The 13,443-nt window shown below is 42.0% G+C and overlaps 2 protein-coding genes across 3 annotated transcripts; both read right to left on the bottom strand.

The window, feature by feature from the left end:
* Positions 1 to 742: 742 nt before the first annotated feature.
* On the bottom strand, positions 743 to 8,666 carry acer3 (alkaline ceramidase 3). The gene is made up of 11 exons (XM_047020273.1): positions 8,455 to 8,666; positions 5,735 to 5,845; positions 5,549 to 5,601; positions 5,225 to 5,277; positions 4,835 to 4,916; positions 4,559 to 4,594; positions 3,600 to 3,658; positions 3,230 to 3,331; positions 2,895 to 2,999; positions 2,695 to 2,740; positions 743 to 2,584 (listed from the first exon to the last, which is right to left on the bottom strand). Exons 1-11 carry the CDS (start codon positions 8,555 to 8,557, stop codon positions 2,531 to 2,533), a joined length of 804 nt encoding a protein of 267 aa, XP_046876229.1. The 5' UTR covers positions 8,558 to 8,666; the 3' UTR covers positions 743 to 2,530.
* A 119-nt stretch (positions 8,667 to 8,785) lies between these two features.
* Positions 8,786 to 13,005, bottom strand: LOC124467813 (tsukushi-like). 2 transcript variants are annotated; one of them, XM_047020272.1, is made up of 2 exons: positions 12,756 to 12,818; positions 8,786 to 11,211 (listed from the first exon to the last, which is right to left on the bottom strand). In XM_047020272.1, exon 2 carries the CDS (start codon positions 11,179 to 11,181, stop codon positions 10,165 to 10,167), a length of 1,017 nt encoding a protein of 338 aa, XP_046876228.1. In that variant the 5' UTR covers positions 11,182 to 11,211; positions 12,756 to 12,818; the 3' UTR covers positions 8,786 to 10,164. The 2 variants fall into 2 exon arrangements, with proteins under 2 accessions (XP_046876228.1, XP_046876227.1); XM_047020271.1 differs by lacking the exon at positions 12,756 to 12,818 and adding an exon at positions 12,833 to 13,005 and having other exon boundaries at positions 9,034 to 11,211.
* Between the last annotated feature and the right edge of the window lie 438 nt (positions 13,006 to 13,443).

Genomic DNA, 13,443 nt, shown 5'->3' with positions numbered 1-13,443 from the left:
GAGGTGTGTGTTTAGCAGGTATGCAGTGTATGCTGTATGCCGTGACTGCTTCTGATTCAACTGAAGCCAAATCCCGTCATTCTGCTGTGGAGTCGAGTTCGGGCCTGTCCAAGTCAGGACTGTCAACAACTCCATCCACAGTCCTGTACTGTATGTGTGCAGTACACCTCGTAAACAATTCAGTGTGGAATGTCACAAAACTCTTCTCAGACAGATGTTTGGGAGTGTGCACAACAAGCTCCAGTGACGCCAGAGTGCTGTGAAATCCAATATTGCATTAAGAATTGGGGTAGCACTCCCACGTCTGTCAAAACAATACTGTGTCAACATCCTCTGTCTGATGTTGTTGCACACAGAATTACAGCATAGGTGTACTTCTGGGTAGTGAGTCAATGTGTGTGTGTAAATATGTGTGGACAATGCACAAATACATGGCCTATTTCTCAAGGCTCTTTCGCTTGTCCCGTTGTGCTTTTGATTTAGGTGTTCACTTGATAAAAGTTGCCCACTTCTTATGTCCATTTATACCCTCCCCACCACCGTTGTACCATCCCTGGAGATGTTACCAGGAATCTGCAGTCTCATTCTGAAGACATCCTACACGCCGGACTCTGTAGATCTCAAGAAGATTCCTTCCAAATGTACTTAAATTATCGTCTGTGTGCACAATTCACGTCTACAGGGAACAACATTTTCAAAAGAACACCTAACAACTCAATCAAATACAAAAAAGAGAAGACGGTTGATTGACAATGGGTTTAATTGATCATGAACGTCAAGGCAACTCGGAGTACACTACAAAAGAAAAACCACCAACCATTGACCACTGTTCCCACACTTTAACTTTACAGACATTTCCGATAAACAGTACAGTAGTTCAATATATTGTAATTTCCACATTAATGCCATGTTGTGTTTGACGTGTCAGCGTTCAAGGCCTGTAGCTGATCCATAAACATCTGTAGAGGTTCCTGTTCAGTAGCCCAGTGACTCTGCATTCATTACACACATGCTACTTTACTGTGCCAGTCTTTTGTCTGAGTCTAAAATCTACACCATCGTGATAACATGTTTACATTGAAGTATCGAACACTAATAACCTGAATGTTAATGCCAATCTGCTCTCTCTAGTGGCAACCAATGAGATAGCGTCACAAATCATTGCAGTGATATGCATGAATGGTAAACTATTTCATACACTACATTCAAATATATATATTTTTAAATGAAGCAAAAAAAAAGTGTGATATTATGGGACGATATTAGGTTTGTTACCCTGATGTATATTGATTAATATACATCAGTAGATTTGTTTACTTTTACATGACATGCACATTTTCAAATCACTTCAACAGGCCTCCTTGATAACATTGTGATGATAATCCAATAAAATGTTATAGAATGCATTTCAACTGGCACATCCAAAACTATAACTCCCATCCTCCAATTCTTCCCAGGCAGAGTACTGGTTAAAAGAACAGTGGTGGTAGTAAGAGAAAACACTTCTCTTTGGCAGCTTATGCAGATATACTGTAGTTGAATAATATTCCAGCTAGGCCTTCTTCATGTCAGAAAAAAAAAAGTCAAACAAACGTGTGCTTTGGTAAAGCACTTGAATGACCCTGTTGCCTTGTGCTAAACACAAACACTATGATTGAAAATGTCAAAGATCCCAGACACAGTGTTACAATCCTTGGATGAAGTTGTGTCATCTCCCTTCCATGAGTTAATACTCAGGGTAAATTATAAATAAAAATATGACACTAACATGTAATACATCGCAGAGCAACATTTACAAGTCTAATGCAGATTCAGTCTGGTTATACATGAAGGAAATGCAATTCAAGTCAATGAGTAAATCTGTGCTAAAAAGCCCCTGCAGTGGAGATCTTAACTACTCTAGTCACATAACCCCCTTATCCTGCTAGCTCGGTTTCAGTCCCATTTGTAACCAACAGACATTGACTGCCCTCCAACCTATTGGAGAGGGATATATGAATTTAGGTAGTAAAAAGTTAACTAAGCTATTTAAAACCCTAAGACCCTATGGCATTGTATTGTTCCTGAAAGTCCATGTTTTACATTAAATGTTAATACAGATGTGGATGTGTTTCATATTTCTGTCAAATCCCACATTTGTTTTCTGTTTTCCTGGCCATAATCAAGAAAGCATTAATATTGTAACACGTTCACCAGCACCCCCTCCCCCTGTAGTTTTGACAGGGTACTGCATGTTACAGTTCAAAATTTAAAAAAATATGTGCACGACAACAACACCATGAAAAATCGAAATGATCTTTGATCTACTACTTTGATTGGTGAGAAGGAAAAATGTTTTCCGCTTCATCTCAGCTCTCATTGGCTATACTGCACTTGGTCCTTCCAGGGAGGTACTGAAGGGTCCCCAGTATCGTGGCTGCCCTCTGGTCTCAGTGTGTGTGACCTCAAAGCAGCAGAGGGAGGGGGGCGATGGTTGGGTTCCTGTGTGTGGGTGACGCCTGAATGTCACCATCCTCAGTCCCCCGTCCCTTCAGCTTGTCTTCTGGAGATCCACGTGCAGCGTCGGCCACACCCCACATAGAAACTGAGCACATGTTCCACCAGTATGAGGGGGTGGGTTTGATACTGCAGCGTCGTGCACACATTTAACCATGAAAAATACAATATTAGAATCCGATTGGGAAAAGCACTTACCTTTACTTTTGGTCTGTGCTTGAGGTAGGTTGACCTGATCTGTAGGCTGTGTGGTGATAAGATTATGGGGTACAGTGTGTTAACGCCGTCAAGCAAGTCAATCGAAAGAATGAAAAGCTAACCAGTGCCAGTGCCATAACATGTACACATTACAATTTTCGTTTGTAGCTGATGCTGAAGGAGAACTTCTGTTTTCTCACCTGAGCAGGATGTGTAGGTAGGACCCTAGGCCTGTGAGGATGTGCCACCAGGCGTGGAACTGTGTCACTGTCCCAACACCAGGGGGAAGACTATGTCTAGTGGCTCTGGAAGACAAGGAAAAATAACTGATGGCAGAACCGACCGGAAAAAGATATTCCAATGTACTATGGAATCAATACACTGTTTTGGGACAACTCGATTTAGGTAAATGATACTTGACATTATTTAAGAGATGAAATAATTATTCATCAAAATGGAATGAACAAACTGATGACATAATCCCAGATAAACACTGATGTTTGATGTCTGTGAGAATGGGGAATAGTCCATCTACCTCAGTGAGTCACATAAGAGGTTGTCTATGTTCCACAGCAAAAACCCCAGAAGGAAGACACTTAGTGAGGTGTAGCAGAGGGGCTTGAGCCACGGGTACACCCTGCAAACAGAACACATTCCGTTACATCACCAGGCTACATCCATAGCACAGGTGAGGAGATAAAAAGCAGTCAGACAGGTCATTGCAATGACAGTCCAAACATTTTCAAATCATTTTTATTTTAACTTTACATGAAAGGGTCAAAGTGATTTCTTTTTCAAACTTTGTTGGTTTTCTTTGATTGACGCTATCATTGCACAATGATGGCATTGTCAATCAGATGTCATCTCCTGAACGTAACCATCCATCTTGTTTCGGGGACACTTACCATGTCACTATGAAGATAGAACGTATCACTAGGCAGGCTACAAGTGCACCATACATAACCTGTGCGAACAACAAACAACAAACGGTTGAAAATCAGTCAGATGTGGACATTCCAAACCCAAAAACTCAAGCAAAACAGGGTCACAGCACAGGTCAAATGACACATGAAGAAATAGACCTCTTCACTAGAGTGTAACGACCAGGTCAAACCACCAGGTGGGGCAAGCATTCAGCCACCATCTATTGTAAGGTAGAAATCATTCAAAAAATATCCATATAAGCTTCTTGGTGTATTATAGCCATGTATCCAAGTATATCATGCAACGACACAAACATTCCCACAGCTTCTACTTGGCAGAAGTCAGTTGGACTCCGTCTCCTTCCAGTACTCAGTCGACTGAGGACCAACAGAAGTGACAGTGGAGCAAGCGGACAAGCCCGTAACGGTGGTGTTTGTTGTTAAACGCGCGCCAACACAAACAGTGGCATTAGTAAGCAGAGAGGGCTGTGGGGAGCAAATAAAGGCAGCATTGTCACTTTGCAGAGTGTTGTTATGGAGCGAGACAAACCCATCTCAGCATGCTCTGCCCCTTCACAGTAACACTAGTCTGGAGCCCAAACTCTAGACAGAACTCAGCACCAGAGGGTCTTGAATGGGACCTGGACTGGGTGTTTTGATGGACTGGTCACACAATCCCTTTCTGGGCTTTTTGATACTGTTTCTCAAGCAAACAGCAGCAAAGGTCACTCACAGCTAGGAGTTAGCTGCAACCGCAGCACGGTTATCAGATACGGTATTGAACCATATAAAAGCTAATGGCAATAGGAAACAGGATCTCATATCCGCACGGTACATTGTTTCCAGAGGGAAAATATTGACCAATGACACACTGAACCCCGATAGCAAACAAAGAGTATGCACACTGAATAGATAACACAACAGTTAACGCAGTCCATTACCTGGTGAAAGACTGGCTCCTTCCATTGTAAATAGACCTAAAACAATGAAAGACTGTATCAAGAGTGTGTGAACAGCAGTAGCAATCCTTCCTGCATTGATAAAACAACAGTATTTACAGGGCCGTATGTCAGTATGTCAGTGTTTATTCAGCAACGTTTCAGATTTGGAAATGTCTGTTGTAAATCGTATTTCCTTTCAAGGGTATGTGGAGTGAACTAGGATCGAAAAATGACGGTAGTGGAACGCCACAATGATGAGGATAATATGAGACTTACCACACTGACTAAGACACTGAAGATCAACAACAAAGTGATGAGAAATAGACTGATGGTATGCTCCTGCTTGAAGCACTCATATCTGCAATAGAAACATGAATGACTTGGCTTGGCTGGACAACAGATTCCCATTACGCATATATATACAATTGAAAGGATGGAACATAAAACTTGTAATATGAATCAGTTATAGAGTCATCGGCAGAAGCGCTCAGGAACAAAGATGCATCAAACACATGAAACCCTATCTTGTATGGATCAATAGGATGAGTCACGGTTCTGTTCGTCCTGACAATGATTTCACTTGCAGTGGGAAATGGGCTTGGCTGAGATGCTTGATTCCAACTCGAGTGCAATAACAATAATCGAGGCGGAATGGTGAACACTTACAGACAGTAGACAAAGACACAGGTGCTGTAGATCATCGGCAACTCGTCTAGTAACTGTCAAAGCACAAAGAGCACGGTGCCATGGAAAAGTCAGTACAGTGCAACAGAATAAGGACCCAAAGATCACATTAGGGATTTGATTATATTTGTTCTTCACACTGCACATGTGTGGAGGTCTAAATGTACGTTCTGCATACCATTTGTGTGATACACAGTTTTTGTCTCCAAAAGACACACTCCATGCAACTTTGAGAACACAGTCGTCCAATATTGGGTACATGCTGACCAGCCCTGATCTGTTTTTTGATACCATAAATCACCCCACCTGCATCTCATATTGCAGCGTCATGTGGAAGCACCAGGAACCAACACCCACAGCTGGAAACACAGCGTGTTGTCACCAAACAGGAAGTGAAGGCATTAAAGATGTGTATCTCACTGTTTACAACTAGGCTATACAGGAAACCTCACGTGTGAGTGGAGACCTTTCCTCAGTAGGAGGCACGTTTACCTGTCAGTCCGAGAAAGGAACAGACGTAGCGAAACTCTAATCCATCTCTGAAGGTCTGGATGGCGCCGCAGATGGGAGGGAGGATCATAATCAGGTTGCTGACCGTGTTCCCTGCACAACAAGCCAGAACACCAGAACATGCCTCAGAAGAGGAAGCACACGACACACTGAGTCGTTATTCATTATTCTGACTCCTTTGATATGCTTCCAGGGTGTCTTTTTCTGAATAGGTGGGTAACAAGAGAGTGTGACAACATTTCAGACGCACAATTAGGTTTATATTTCTTAAAGGCTCAGGTTACAAGATGATTTGGGACAGTGCAGGTGGTGGCACTTCAGTTCATCCAACTGAGGCTAAAGGAAAACTCAATTCTGCATAGGAAGTTTCAGCGGCATGAGAACTAACCACATGCCGTCCTTTTTTGTGATGGTATCTTCTTTGGATGATGCCAAAAAGATAAGATTTCTGTGTGAACCCAAAGTGCAGTTTGCCTTTGATACAAATGAGCAAGATAAGGCTTTACTTATCTTTTGTACTGGTAGCTCGGGACAACACATGTGGATCACATATCAAAGATTGATGTTACTGCTATCCAGTTCACGTTTCCTTAGCGTCAACTGCTAACATGTAGATCAGAGGAGTCTGTTTTCCAAATTTTTGTCAACATCGCAAACAAACAGCCACTATTGTTCTTCTCTGTTAAGGTTTTGTAAACTGAGATCAGACGCATACAAAAGCTAGTGAATGCCATACAAACAATGAGTGTAAAAAATCATGGTGGCCTCTTTTCTTTTTGTTTGTCTTCTACATCAGTTTTTACTGAACAGCACATTCCTGACTTTTGTTGTCCTGTGTAGACATTTAAAAGAACAATAATTTGCCAAACTCAAATCGTTCAGCACCCCAGACTAATGAGAGGGTGGGGTGACTTTTGGTGAAGATGCGAACTATGTTTAGGTTTTAAATACATAACCATTCATTTTTAATCAGTTAGCGGTGAAGACAGAAAGAAGACACCAGATCATGCATGAGTATTGGGGTGGATTTGGGTCAAGTGCAATTCAGTCTGAATCTGATGTCAAAAGAGACCGAATACTCGTAGAAGAATGTGTAGAATTATTTTGCAAGGTTTTTGCTACTTATCATACAATACGTGCCCTTGTCTACTGATCGGCTTATCATACAGGAATGCAAGGACTTCTGATCCTTAATAACGTCATGTCAACAACTTGTGTCTGTCCGATCCATTTAGGGTTTAGAGCAGGGGTGTCAAACTCATTTCGCATCGTGGGCCACATACGGCCTAGGGAGATGTCAAGTGGGCCGGACCATTAAAATTATACCATACTCTGCTATAAATAACCAAAATATCATGTCTTTCTTCTGTGTTATCTAGTTTAATTGATATAAAGACCATATCGTATAAAGTCCGTCCAACCGCTTTAACAAGTAATGATCTCTTCGGTGGTGTAGTTGGTTAAAGCGTTGTACGACTACATATTGTTAATGCGAATCTGGGATCCCAAGTTCGCGCCCCAGTCCAGTGAATCTCGTACGATATTCTTTAATTTTTACTGTGAGAAAATGACATAATTCTAAAGGCCTACGGATGTATCACAACATTTTAATGTGTGAGCACTAATCTCAGATCAAAATGAACACATGTAGCCTTAATTAAATATTGAATAACGTAGGGTAGTCTACCGTCGGAGACAACCACTACGCCTCATTCAGCCAGTTTAAACGGCTGCTAGATGACGCTGTTCATTTTCAAAGCGCCGATAGTTCGGCTCTTTGGGCCGGCACAATCCGGAAGAAACCACCAAAGCTTCACAAGGCATCGTTCGCCCATCCCTAGTAGAGACCAAGGTATTAACAACGTCGTAACAAGCAGCAGATGGCGCATTGATACCGTCTGCTGTTTTCAGTCTGTCTCAGTGATGCGGCTTGTCTTCTACTCTGATGGAAAGAGTGCGCCCCTTAGCGGATAATCCATGAATTGCAGCGAATTAAAAATATTAATTCCATGTCTTTTATGCATTTTTTCCACTTTCAAATGATCCTGCGGGCCTGATCGAACCTCCTTGGGGGCCGGTTCCGGCCCGCGGGCCGTATGTTTGACACCCCTGGTTTAGAGTATGTTTATCTCTTTAAATGATCTCTTCACTAAAGAATGTACTGACACTAAAAATATATATCAGTCAAAGGCTAGCTAAGAGCTAAGTAAATTGTCACAAAGGAAAGTATCGTTATAGGCAAATCTCTATCTAGGAGTCCACCGAGGACAAATAGATGGTCTTTAATTAATGAAGGACAACATGCCAAATTGTGGATGATTCAGTCAAATAGTCTGCGCCTAGGCTAAATGCTAACAGCAACCCGATATGCATTAAAAGGATGCCATACGATATGAAATTATACCGGACAGGTAACAACGCTTCTCGAGATGGCAGAAAGCATAACCAGAAGTCTGTGGTGTAGGCTACTTATCCTGAATCCTATTGCTCGTATGCGCTGTCTCTAAATCATGCTGATTTATTATGAATTGAAGCATCTATGCTAAACGCTTCTCTGGGTCGCAAGAACAATGCTACGCGAGACTGTCAACAGCTCCTGGTGTGAACGCTGCACTGGGACGGCCCTCCGCACACATCCAGAATCGTCTAAATTGCATTCAGGTATTATCACCAAAACGCTGTTCATCAACGAGCATACTTACAGAATTCTGCAATGTAAAACGATACGACATAATTCTCCTCACACCAATCCAGAGTTGAGGTCGGTCGTCCCCAGTACCCTAGCCTGTCCACCGAGGGAGCCATGATGGAAAATGAACGGACTGGTAGAGTGTGAGGGAGGCGACTTGATCTTAGCGGATTTACGGCCCTATCCAGTCTCAAGGCTACTTTAGCCCAGCACAGGTGAGATTGGGCAGGAAAGGTATGAGTCAGACAGGTCATTGCAATGACAATCCAGACAGATTTACTTTAGCTCGATGAGGAAAGGGTCGAAGTGAATACCAGTATCCTACTAAAAAATTATGCTGAAAAAATGCTTGAAGACTGTAAACTTTTAGCCTGCAAATTTTAACTGAGTGACACTACCACTAAGTTATACAATTATGTCATTGTCATCCTTTGCTATTTGTTGCCATTTCAACTGCAGGGTTGGATGATGCAGCCTATATATCTGTATTTGATTTTAGAATCACAAAAATCCATAGCATAGCCTACATTTCAGTAGGCCACATTGGTGGTCCTGTAGCCTATGTGTACACACAGGTCACTGTGGTATCACTTTGCAATCTTAGGCCATATGCCATTGAGTCTAACTAACATTGGTCAATTATGGTCAACAAACATGTTTGCTTGCCAAACGCAACAGTCTGACACAACATTTTATTTCAGATAAATTAGAACTGGATTGAGCACCACACATGTCCTATTGGGTGTAACATTAATTTAAAGAGCAAAACATTAATTGTGAATGTTAGCATGGTAATGCTTGTTGTATAAAGGACGATTACAAAAACTTGCAGGATATACGTTATTCATTTATTACATTTATAAACACGAAAGATTGAACATAGCATGTGAAATGTAAGAAAATGCTGAAATACTATTAGGCTATTACAAAATACTGTATACCATTTCTGCCTGCAGAAATCACACACTTATATTAACAGTACTCACACTTTAGCACAATATTTCAGTCAAAAAAAGTCTGTTACTTACATTGTTTTTTTTTTTTTAAATCTTTGGCCCAAAAAGATTTCAGAATGAGTTTTCAGAAATGTATTCATTTTCAGTTAAATAAGAATACTCTACTTTGATCACATTGGGCAAGTCATATGTAAAGTGCATATCTAGTCAATGGTATATACCCAGCCTCATTGTCTACCTCCATAGACTTACTTACACAACAAACATTTGATCAAAATCTACCAGACAGTCCTGCTTAAGCTTCTGATAAATGTGTCAACAAAACATCTGAGGAATGCTTAGCATCTCATCAACGGCATTTTTGACATACAGTAGTTCTAAGGGGTTACATTCTCCTGATACATTTTTAATGCCATTTAGCTGTTTTAGCAATCAGTAAGATGTTGGTTGTCTAGGAGTTAAAAAGTAGAGTGCACCCAAGGTTATATTAGGTTGTTTCTTCCTCCATCTGCTGATTTGATTTAAACCAATAAACTTTTATCTGAGATGTGTATCATGAGCGCATTGCTTAAAAAGAGTCTCCAAGCATCTCCATAAGGCCACAGTTGCTCATTGACATTGTATCACATACTCTATAGGCTACATATGTCAGGACATGACAGAATACCCCATAGAGCTGGGAATTTTGACCTCTTATGTTATGGTCTGTTCTGATCTGCCTTTCAGGGGTTATTCCATTGCCATTTCGACTTGGTAGAAAGGAAACCTCACAAAACAATACCTATGACATCACATGTCAGCTCTTCCCCTCTGTTAGATTGTCCTATATGCCTGTGAAACTGAGCCTGTCTCTGGGTTTTCCAACAGTTCACTTTCTCTCTAAGAACAATGCTCCTGATGCCAGGCAGCAGGTGGAGAATGTTGCTGGGCAGGGAAACCACCCCAGAGTTGGACAGGTTCAGCTCCTGCAAAGCCACCAGACCACCAAACACCTCCTCGCTCAGTGGGCCCAGTTGGCTGTTGTGCGACAGGTCCAGAACCTCCAGGCCACAGAGGTCTTTGAAGCTGTGCGGTTGGATGGTCTTCAGCTCAAACAGCCCACTGAGAGACAGGTGGGTTAGATCCCTAAGGCCTGTGAAGCTGTCACTCTCAAGGCTGGGGATGGGGTTCATGTCTAGGCTCAGCGACCTGAGGGGGAGGCCTTGGAGCTTGGGCACGGCTTTCAAACGGTTCCCTGCCAGGCTGAGCCTCTGGATGTTGGGTGGATTCTTTACTGGATCCCTCGTGACAGAGGTCAGAAAGTTGTTGGAGAGATCGATACGGATGGCTCCGTGGCCCTTGTTGGTGAAGACATCCAGCCAGACCTGCCTGAGCCTGTTGCTGCTCAAGTCCACGTCTGCGAGGGGTAGGCCGGAGAAACAGCCGTGTCCCAGCTCCTCCAGAGTGTTGTGGCTCAGGTCCAGAGTCTCCAGGTAGCGCAGCCTGGAGAAGGTGCTTCCATTCAGGCTGGAGATGAGGTTGTTGCTCAGGTCTAGGCTGGCCAGTGTGGTGTAGCCTGGCCCAGACAGCATGGAGGCAGTGATGGTGCTGATGGCGCTGGAGGACAGGTCCAGAGAGGAAGTATCCAGAGGAATGGGGATGGGGACCGGGCCTGCACCCACCCCACTACAGTCTACCCTGGTCAGACTGAAGCTGTCAAACAGGCCAAAGTTCTCTACTTTACAGCGACAACCAGGGTGGCAGTTTTTCAGCGCAGAGGCATGGAGGAACACCCAGAGCCACATGGTCACCCCCAGTAGAACAGACACGGCCCCCTGAGGAAAAGGACAAACACAGAACACGATCTAATAGCTGTCAGAGAATTCATTTACTGATTCGCTGCTTTTGTTTTTCAAAGAAAACACATTTGTTAGATTTTTTTCATGCCTTGTGATATCCAGTGAAGTAAGAACTCTGGAGAGATAATGTTTTCTCCAAATTGTAATATGTGTTTGGTCAAAGTAAACAACATTGGCAGTGGGAGAAGCAGGGCCTGACTTGGGGGGTTTCAAGTCATACAAGCGTTTCTGTGTTCATTCATTCACCATGTATGAGGCTTCTATTGTACTGCAGTCTAAGGGACAACTTTCGAGCAACAACCTGAAGAAAAAAATTGTCAATATAGACCATGTAAGTGCTGACAAAGAAAATGATCAAGTTCATATTTAAAATAAGAATGCCGGAAAACATTGTTTTAAACTTTTAACGTTTCCCTCAGAAAACTCACAGCACATCTAATCTGGAAAATACATTGTCTCAAAGACAAGATCAGTTTATTTATTTCAGACATCAAATGCATGGTTGCTTTGAGTAGTTATCTTGCTCTGTGTGTTTTCCTGCTGACATGTTTAATTTGGTCCCCACTTGTGTTCAGAGAGCTCAGCTGTGACGTGTGCAAGCTGTGGCTGCATGCAGAAATACCTGCCCAGGGGCAAGTCAGGGGCACCAGGTGTGCTTGTGAATCCCTGTACAGGCTAATCAACACCTTGGCACAGGATACTCCCTGGATTAACTTGTACAACAACCCTTATTGATCTCAGTAACCTCAATGAAGTCACCCAAATATCAAGAGTTGCTGCACTTGTTTACAAAGCCGAAAAACCATTATACACAATTGGGCTTTCTCTTGTCTTTTTGTCCTGACCAAACACACATATACAAAAAAAAACTTGCCAGCAGAATTGTAAGAATAAAAGAAGAAGTGGCGTGTGTGACAGTCAGGTGACACTGAAAATGACTGCATCAGCAGCTCAGGGAAACGGGTAAAAAAAAAAAAAAATTAAACACTACTTCTTCCAAAGTAGTCTATGGAATCAGAATATGAAACCGACAGCACAACTATGTAATAGTACTTGAAAGTGAGTTAACAGCATTTTTGCTGTTCATCTTTTCTCCACAGACTTTTCTGTCTTATTAAATATGACAAGGCTCTTTATTCTACCCTTGAGTTATGGTTAGGGTAAGCCTGTGAATGTAGCCAAAACAATGGAGACCAACTTCTAACTGCAATTACCTCACTTAACTTTGTCTTGACCACTCTCACTCTTACACATTTTACAAGAGATACAGACTTCAAACGGGTGGACTATGCTGTCACATCACATATGCTGAAAATAGATCAAAAATAAAAACACAGGCTGTGAAATCATCTTCAAAACAAATATTCTGCCTTTTCCCAAACAGTATAATTACTTTACAGCAAATCCTGTTTGAAATATTTTTTAATCACATCCCTGGACTCCAACAGAAACAATAGCCTAATCCGTGTATTCAAGTAGGCAATACTGTTGGATGCTCGCTGTTCTAAATTAAAACATACTTTCAGCGTGTTGGCAAGAGAATCCTTTGGGGGAAAGTATTAGAAGTTGCAGCCTATTCGAGGCGTTGAGTGCTCACCTTTCTTGACGAATTGTACATTTTTGTTAAGAAACCTTTATGTCCGATAATTAAGACAGATTTCCTCGCTATCCCTAAACACTATTTTGAGTTTGTAAAGGATACATTTGAGCATGAGTATGTCTGCTTCCCACATCTGATGTGGCTGTAAAATACTGCCAGTCCTTCCGTCACGCAAGCAGTAGTTGTACCGCCCATTTTTTTCTCTCTCTTTCTGATCACCGACATTGGAAAAGCGCCAAGGTAGTTTGCTGTTCCAGCTGCACACTGGTGAAGTTGATAAGAAAAAGTCCGCTATTGATATTTAATTTAAATTAAATATAGGCATATACATACTGTGAAGAACATGATGCAGCTGACATCGTTTCTTTTAAAATCTTTGAGTATTAACATTTTATCCACCAAGAGGATTCAGGAGTGTACAGTATCTTTGTGTGTATGTGTGTGTGAGAGGCGTCTCATGCGTATGCATGAGCGCATGCCTAGGTGAGGAAGACTGGGAAGAAACACAAGTATTACTCTACGGTATTGTGTTCGGTTTTGTTTTGTTGTAAATGATGCCGACATTGATTTCATCAATATTAAAACTCTATGGTCATGGCTACACTCAT

Source organism: Hypomesus transpacificus, chromosome 5 (genome assembly GCF_021917145.1).
Source record: "Hypomesus transpacificus isolate Combined female chromosome 5, fHypTra1, whole genome shotgun sequence".
NCBI lineage: Eukaryota > Metazoa > Chordata > Actinopteri > Osmeriformes > Osmeridae > Hypomesus > Hypomesus transpacificus.
The sequence above is the reverse complement of the archived record's forward strand: the minus strand, read 5'-3'. Positions and strand labels throughout refer to the sequence as shown.